The sequence below is a fragment of the Gekko japonicus genome, unplaced genomic scaffold (genome assembly GCF_001447785.1).
Source record: "Gekko japonicus isolate JY-2015 unplaced genomic scaffold, Gekko_japonicus_V1.1 scaffold1898, whole genome shotgun sequence".
Classification (NCBI taxonomy): domain Eukaryota; kingdom Metazoa; phylum Chordata; class Lepidosauria; order Squamata; family Gekkonidae; genus Gekko; species Gekko japonicus.
The window spans coordinates 196,538-205,186 of NW_015159771.1; the positions used below are offsets into that span (position 1 = coordinate 196,538).

The 8,649-nt window shown below is 49.4% G+C and overlaps 1 protein-coding gene across 1 annotated transcript in view; it reads left to right on the forward strand.

Annotated features, from left to right (window-relative positions):
• Window positions 1-8,649, forward strand: part of SMARCAL1 (SWI/SNF related, matrix associated, actin dependent regulator of chromatin, subfamily a-like 1) — a 72,486-nt gene that overhangs the window by 41,763 nt on the left and 22,074 nt on the right. Inside the window, exons 11-12 of the mRNA XM_015406606.1 lie at window positions 3,507-3,728; window positions 4,879-4,949. Coding sequence (XP_015262092.1) covers window positions 3,507-3,728; window positions 4,879-4,949 — 293 coding nt within the window. The remainder of the gene's footprint in view (window positions 1-3,506; window positions 3,729-4,878; window positions 4,950-8,649) is intronic.

An 8,649-nucleotide genomic window follows, 5' to 3' on the forward strand; every position in this document is an offset into this window, starting at 1 on the left:
GCTGGCATTCTGGCTTCATAATTCTTTTAAAATAAATAAATATAATCCCCCTTTTAAACCCTTGGTATTTATGTGGTTTTTGTTATCAAAGTCAAATTATTTTACGGGAAAGACAAAGAGCCTAGGGCCTTGTCTTTCTGGCTCTTTTTGGGCTTCTTACAGAGCCCCTAGTCTAAGAGTCCCTAGGCTAAGAGCCACAGGCAAAGAGCCCTTTAGCTCGCCCTGGCAAGGTGTTTCCTTAAATAGAGGCCTCCCCCAGCAGAGGTCAGGCAGCAGCTATTCAAATTCAAATTCACCCAGGCACTCAATCACAGGCAAAACAATGCCCCTTCCACTTCCTCTCAATTACAGGCAATCCCAGTCAAACAGTGCCCGTTCCTCTCCCACACTCAATCAGCCAGGACTCTGCAAGAACTCTAAGTGCTTCCACACACTGCTAAACACAGTTTTCCCACAAAATATCCTTAGCTGAATTCTTGAAAGCAAAAGCAAGTAAAAGAAACCCACTCACCTCTCTCACAGCTCTCTCTCCTGCTCAGAGCTCAGCTGGTCACCCTAGAGTCAGATTCGACTGGCTTTTGAGCAAGGGAAACCTTTACCTTTACTAAAGACGAGCTGGAGGAAGAGATGTCTGTAGGGTTGAAATGGCAGGCAACAGTGGGGGTGCTTGACCCTTCCCAATTCTACCCAAAGACTGTTCTCCCCCCCCCACACACACACACAGAGCAGGTGTTCATTTGGTCATGAGCCCCACTGGGGGAGAAGTTCTTAAGACATAAGATTTAAATGTCCCCCCCCCATGGCTATTTCTCTCCTACAAATTCCCTCTCCCAGCAGAGCTTTTCTCATGGTAGGATTCCTGTATTGTGCATCCATTGGTGCTGCAAATGCAGAAACATGTATTTCCCTATGGAGCTTTCACACAGGAGTTTTCTGCACACTTCTTTCCATCAGACATCATTTCCCCTGTACTTTTCTGCACCATGCCACTAGTATTACACCACTGTAGCACCTCCATATGTGTGTGTATTTTTTAAAGTCCTCTAATGGTGACGAAAATGTTAAGCTGGAGGGGTGGAGAGCAGGAAAATGGCACTGATATGGGTGAGACATTTGAAAATGCACAACTTCCTAACCAAGCAGTGTGATAATGCATCTGCACTTCACTTTTCCCAATAAGATTGGAGTAACACAAGCTTTGGAAATAGCATATTGAGGATGGGGAAAGGACTACTGGAGTGCGATTATGGCATGTGGATACTCCCAAAAAAGTGCTGCAGATTGGAAGCCAGAACAGAGAAAAGTCTGTATTATGACTGCAGCCTTTGAGCATGGGGGAAAACAGTGGAGAGGGGAGGCGATAACTGGGTTGGCGTGGAAACATTTCCCAGGAGAATCGCTGGTATGGGAATCTAGAATCTGTAAAAATAGAAACTACTATGGTGTAAGTGGGGGCCTTTTGAAAATCAATTGTATTTTCTTGGTTGAACAAAATTCTCAAGCCTGAGCCCTCAGTTATAAAAAAGAATCTGAAATTCTCCATCTAAGAAGAGAAGAGACTGGATTTATGCCCTGCCCTTCACTACCCAAAGGTGTCTCAGAGCGGCTTTCCCTTCCCCTCCCCACAACAGACACCCTGTGAGGTAGGTGGGGTTGAGAGAGCTCTGACAGAAACTGCTCTTTTTCAAGGATAGCTCTTATCAGAACTATGGCTTGCCCAAGGTCATCCAGCCAGGTGCAAGTGGAGGAGTGGGGAATCAAACCCGCTCTCCCAGATTAGAGTCCGCGCACTCAGCCGCTACACCAAACTGGCTCTAAAAGGAATTGATTCTGCTTGGTGGTAGAAACCCACAAATCTCTGGCAGATGCAATAAGTAAATATATGGAATTAGTTTATTGGTATAGAATCCAAGTGCTTGGCACTTCTGGCTCATAAAAACTCGCAACAAATGAAGAAAAAGAAGAAGAGATTGGATTTATGCTCCGCCCTTCACAACCCAAAGGTGTCTCAGAGCGGCTTACAAACTCCTTTCCCTTCCCCTCCCCACAACAGACACCCTGTGAGGTAGGTGGGGCTGAGAGAGCTCTTGACAGAAACTGCTCTTTTTCAAGGACAGCTCTTATCAGAACTACGGCTTGCCCAAGGTCGTCCAGCCAGGTGCAAGTGGAGGAGTGGGGAATCAAACCCAGTTCTCCCAGATTAGAGTCCGCGCACTTAACCACTACACCAAACAGGTGTCACCTGTTTTTATTTATTGACTATATTTTGCAAAGTAGATGCTCCGAAGCCTTTTTTCTAAGCAGTTGATATTTGTAATGAATGTTAAGATGGGAAAATGCACTGAGATTGGCACAGATGCTCAATTTTGTGAAGTTTCAGGAGCTTCTCTTAAAGATACAGTGAAATAACTGCTTCAGCTGAAAGGCTTTAACATCTCGACTCAGAAAATTGCAGCTTCTTGAATTTGATTTTTTTTTTTAAATTGCTGGACTCCAGGGCATGTGTGTGTTCTAGCAGACTGAGAAAGGAACATTATGTGTGCCAATGGACAAAAGTAGGTAGGGTGTGGCATTTTCAGTCTAGGAGGAGTTTCTCTCCCTCCTTCTCCAGTCCTGGAGCACTCTTGGTTACCTCCTGCAAGGGAACTGTCTGCTACTTAGACTCATCTTACCTCACTGTATTGATTCATGTTACTGTAACCTCAAGACTGGACTATTTGTAATAGGTTCCATGTGTGGCTGCTCTCAAAGACCGGTCAGCAGCTTCAGTTGTGTGTGTGAAGTGCCCTCAACTTGCAGCCTACTCATGGCAACCCTGTAGAGTATTCAAGGCAAGAGACTTGACGGGTGGTTTGCCATTGCCTGCCTCTGCATAGCAACCCTAGAATTCTTGATGGTCTCCCATCAAGTACTGACCAGGGCCAACCCAATTTAGCTTCCAGAACCTGACAAGACTAGGCCAGCCTGGGCCATCTGGGCCAGGGCAGAAGCTTCAATTCCAAGCTCATACAAACTGCATGAGTCCACCATGGGGATTTGCAGCTCATGAGTAAATGCGCAGCAGGGCCTGGTTTGGATAGGAACAGCTGCACATGCTGGCTCCTCACAGAGAAAATAACAGCCCCCCCCATGGCTCTGAGGCTGTTTTCAGCGACAAGGGGAAAAAAACCAGCACAGGGGAGAAAGCGGGGATTCCTTCTCCTGTGGTCCTGATTCAAATATTGTAGCTTTGGACATTGAATTTGGAATATTGGCGCTTCAGGAGTAAAGCATGAGTGAGGGTGGGGAGTTGGGCAAGGCAAAGGGGAGCAAAGCCAAAAAAAATTATTGGGAAAGAACAGGAATGTTGCTGGCACCAAAGGACTGTTCACCAAAAAGTTGAGCCTGTGGCAGTTAGATTTTGACCCCAACAGGTATCTTCATGTTTCTCTGCACATGAGGATTACCACTGGATAGACGTCCTGTAACTCTTGTGCTTCACTTTAATGATGTTGTCACTTACCTAGAGGCCGTGGGGATGGGACTATTCTGGATCATCCAATCTTGGTGAGCTGAAGCTTCTCCTGGAGGAATCCATCATGATCCGCCGCCTGAAGACAGAAGTGCTTTCCCAGCTCCCTGCAAAGCAGCGCAGAGTGGTGGTGGTGGCGGCACCGGAAGGCATCAATGCAAGGACCAAGGCTGAACTGGCAGCAGCTGCAAAGCGAATGGCGAGGGGCTACAAGAGTGTGAGTCAGAAGGAGTGCTTTGTTGGCAGGGACCCAATGACCAGTATGTAAGGGTTGGGTGAGGAAGGTTTCTTCTGCACTGGTTTGCTGCTGGTCCCAGGTGGCTGATAGGAACCATTTTAAAACTGGGGTTGGCTGTGCAGTCCAGTATGTTTGTGGGGGTGAGGGGGAATGGTTAGGGTGAGCGCCGAGGCACCTACTTGGAATCAACTGGGACTAATCTCAACTGTCATCTATCTCCGCTAGAGTTTTGAGTCTCTCTAAGGATAAAGCGTATCGATTCCAAGGTAATCTTTAAAATGAGAAAAGGCACAAGACCATAAGTCATTGCCATTTCTCACAATGTGCAAAGGCAAGCCTGGGTTTGCCCCCAAGCTTGTACTTGTCAGAGACCTGAAACGAGTTGCAGCTCCGTGATGAGAATACTTGCATGTGTTGTGTTCACATACCCAAGTATTTTAGCTGTGCACTGTTAAATGTGTTTCTTTGGTTCAGAATCTATCACACAAAGTAGATCTCGGCTACAATTGGGGGTAAAAAGCGTCATTAAAGAAAACTCCACATTTAGCCAGAGTGGAAATGCTCTTTTCTGCTAAGCTTGCCTAAAGTTCCCAGCAATGCTTCTGACTTTCACATTGTGGTTCCCTTCACCTTTAACAAAGGCCCTGTGGATTCTTGACCCAAACAAATTCTGTAAGTTTGGAAAAGAAAACTTGATGTAGTTGCTGGAGTTAGAAAATAATTCTTCAAATTACAGACCTGTGACTGTGAAAAATGGTTGTCTTGGACTACTTTTCAGTCAACTGGCGTATTTTGGGGATATGGGACTTGGACAAGGTATCAGTGGGAACTATTTGAGGAGGAGGAGGAGGATCAGGGATTCTGCCGGTAGTCTTCAAACATCATGGAACTTTTGGTAATGCTCCATCTGCTTCCTGATGCTAGGTATCTTGGTGGTGGCAGCAGGCATGCAACAGCTTGCTACTCCAAAAAGAAAAGGGGGAAGTTGGTCAGATAGTATTAATTTCTGCTAGATGGGTGAGGAGGGGCAGGCTCCGGGGCTTCTCACCGATGAGAAATATTTGTCTGAGCTGCCATTGCAGCACCCTGATGAACACTGCCGACCAGTCTTTTAAATGTCTTTCTGCAGAAACAAGAAGAGAAGGAAGCCCTCATTCTCTTTTATAACAGGACTGCAGAAGCCAAAATCCGCTCAATCATGTAAGTTTCTGTTTCTGAGTGTGTGGGGGGGGCATCTCTCAGTGGTACCAGGTTCAACCCCCAGCATCTGAAGTAAAAATGATCAGGTAGGAGGGGGAGATCTAAACACACACACAACACCCCCCTCTACCTGAGATCCTGGAGAGCCTAGAATACTGACCCTGATAGATCAGTGGTCTGACTTAGTGTCTGGCGTATGTGGAAAGGGAGCTCCATGATAAGAATTCAGCACGACCTAGGTGAGAAATGTGCCAGTTAAAACGCCTAACGAGTCTGCTCTTGGTCACTGTATTGAACCAGATATCCCCATGACTCCGTTCTGTATTGGCTAAAAAGGAGGGGTTTATGTCCTTTACCCAAGGTGGGGAAGTTTCCCGGTTTAGCTGAAAATAAGCAAACACTTTTTGTCTCTGTGTATAAACGTGATGCTTCCGAATGGCTTTTTACACAAGGTGACAAGTCTACGTTTATCCGGAAAGAGATTCTCCCTCTGAGGCAGAGGACATCTTGCTGGGTGATTCCCGCCATCCAATCAGGGAGGCAGGAACAGTCTTGCCTGTGGGAGTCGTCCTATTCAGTTCTTTTCCTGCCTCAACAGGGAGTGCAAGTTAGATTACGCTTTGCGTTTCTCTAAAAACTCTAATTTCCTTATCCAACCTCATATATCTTCTGTCTTAACTGCTTCTATATACCTCCTATATTACTGTTCTTCCCTATATTCTAACCCTTTATGGAGAAGAACAACAATGTTATATACAGAGGCTGTCTTCAACAGCGGCGGCCATTTTAGGATTCTCTTCGCTCATATTTGGGCACACCAACAAGGAGGCAGTGAGGGCTTTCTTCGGCTGAGGAGCTGAACGCCCTCCGTATCGTTGGTGCTGGATGGGGTTCAAGAGGAACCGGCATGACCTATTCAGGCTTCTCTAGGCTACCCCAATGTGATTGCCCTAATCTGAAGATGACAAAAAGCTTGCCAAAAACTACGCCTGTTACCACCGACTGCCGGAGACCAAGGCCTACTTCAGAAGCCCCTGCAGCAGATGGCACTCAAGCTGCAAGGCCGCAGGGGGATTCCTGTTACATCTGCAGGCCTCACAAACAGCAAGGAGATGCTTGAAAATGAGCAACAACGGGCTAAAAGAGACGGGAATCTCTGTGGGGCCCTGGCAAACGAGGCTGGTTGGTTCCTTATTCCCCATTCCTTATTTTGTTCTTGATTCATGACTTATTCATGAATTCATCCAAAAACACTGAGGAGAGTTTGAAAGCTCTGAACCCCAAAATAAGGTCTGGACCACCGCGCCTCATACATCCCCCAGGTTCACAGGACTCTCCTCTTCAAGACAATATGTCCTGTTTCCTGGTCCAAATCACAGTTCTTGTGCTAGCTGCTCCAAAGTGGGGTGCCCCTAGGACAATCACACAGGCAGACACTTGGGCCAAGTTGTACCCCAAAACAATCTTTGGACCATCCCAAAAGACATCGCCATACTCTGGAGACTGTCCCCTGCAAGAAGACATATAGTGGTGCCTGGTCGAAAGACTGGTTCCAGCACCACAAACTTTTATTTGGGTTACCACCAAGAGGCCTGTATTTTAAAGAAGATTTGAATAATGAAGGGCCCTCTGCACCCAAAATTAGGATTGGACTGCCACATTTCATACACCCCCATGTTCAGTGGACTCTCCATTTTGAGAGAATGTATGGTGTTTCCTGGTCTTGTGCCAGCTGCTCCAAAGTGCAGTGCCCCCAGGGAAATCACACAGGCAGATGCTGGGGCCAGGCTGCACTGCACCCCGAAACAATCTTTAGACTACCCCAAATGACACATCACCCCACTCTGGAGACTGTCCCCTGCAAGAAGACATACAGCAGCGCCTGGTTCAAACTCCGGTTCTGGTCAGGCCCGTAGCCTGCGTGGGGCCCGGCCCCTTGCCGATTTGGCGGGCCCCTCCCCTGAGCCTCTGCTCCCCCTCCCCCCCACCCGAAGCCCCGCGGCTCCCTCCTCGGAAGGTCAGGCCGGCGCCCCAGCTGAGCCCTGGCCGCGAGAAGGCGATGGCGCCGCCCTCCTCCCCTTCGCCGCCACCTCCGCTGTGGCTTCGGAGCTCTTCCCCCCGCGCGCCACGCGCGCACACACAGACGGAGACACACTTCTTGTCGGGCGGCTGTGTGTTTCCGCGGCAGGAATAGGCATGGAGCCTCACTGATTAGCAGGCCGTTGTTGTGGGAGAGCAAGCGAAGCGAGGCTAGCGGCACCCACCGCCCCGTCAGTCCCTGGCCGGGGGAATTGTTGCAGCGGCGTCTGAAGCACGGAGGCCGTGAGACGAAGAGCCAGAGCAAAGGGGGATCTTGCTTGGGGGCACATGGCGGGATGACAGCGGCTGCCGTGGCTGCTCCCGCTATGCGAGACTGGCAGGAAGGGGAGAGGGGTGGGAAGCGGAGGCTGTCGTCGCTGTCACTTCAGGGTTCGTAGCCGCCCGACGAGAAGTGTGTCTCCGTCTCTGTGTGCGCGCGCGGCGCGCGGGGGGAAGAGCTCCGGAGCCCCGCGGGGAGGCAGACACAGACTCTGCTCGCTCGCTCGCTAGACACGCAGCCAATAAGCCTCTAATATAGCTGAACGAACTTGCACCTGCAAAGGGGGGCGGCAATATTAGACTGTGCTGAGGCGCAATCAGATAAGCGGTTTCACTTCAGTTGGGGGGGGGAAGCATCTGACAAAGCTGCCCCTGCCTCCCCAATCGCGGTGATCAAATTGTGTGTCCTTTCCTTCTGGCAAGCCGTGTTCGGGCTTCTGGGAGGCAATCTGGGGGGTGGAGGGGAGGGGGGGGACTGGCTGTTTCCTTCAGCCCCCCCCCTCCCTTTGCTGCTAATTTTTTTTAAATCTTCTCCGGAAAGAAGGGGGAGATCTGGGGAGGGCTGCAGCAGCTGCAAGCAACCCCCACAAATCTCTGGCCGTGGTCAGCATTCTCCCCTTTCCCAAGAATTGGCTGCGGCGATATCCTCCCCCCTCCCTATGTGACCAGCCCGGCAAGTTGTTCCCTGGGAGGGAGCCAGCGGGTCTGCTGCTGCTGCTGCTTCCGCCACAACAACAATAAGAGTGGCAAAAAATGAAATAAAAATTCCTGCCTATGGCAAATATAGACAAAAAAGGAACGGATCTTCCTTCTCCACGGAGCCAGTCCCTGCCTAGGTTCAGCCTCAGAGTCAGATCATTGGTTCAGCTGCCTATAGTGGGCGGGTCTAAGCTGCTCTAAACAAAGCATTGGGTGTAAGCAAAGAGCCCGCGAAAATACAAGTTAAAATAAGCCAGGCTGCACTGCACAGCTCCGCCTCCTCTCCTCCTCTTCCTTCGGATAGTGAACCCTGCAGCACAGACCAGTGTTCCCTCTAAGCTGAGTTAATGTGAGCTAGCTCACAGTTTTTTAGCCTCTGGCTCACACATTTTTGTCTCAGCTCAGGAAGGAGGGCTCCAGAGCAAACTAATTTATGCAGTAGCCAAATCGCTGGCTGACAACTTTAATGCCGGTAGCTCACAAAGTAGAATTTTTGCTCACAAGACTCCACAGCTTAGAGGGAGCATTGGCACAGACCCTTCTCTGCCCTTCAGCAGCCTTGGAGGAGTCTTCCTGTGCGATGCCCACCCTCTCCTCTACTGGGGGGGGGTCATCATAGTTTAGCAGCTGCTGCTGACCCCTG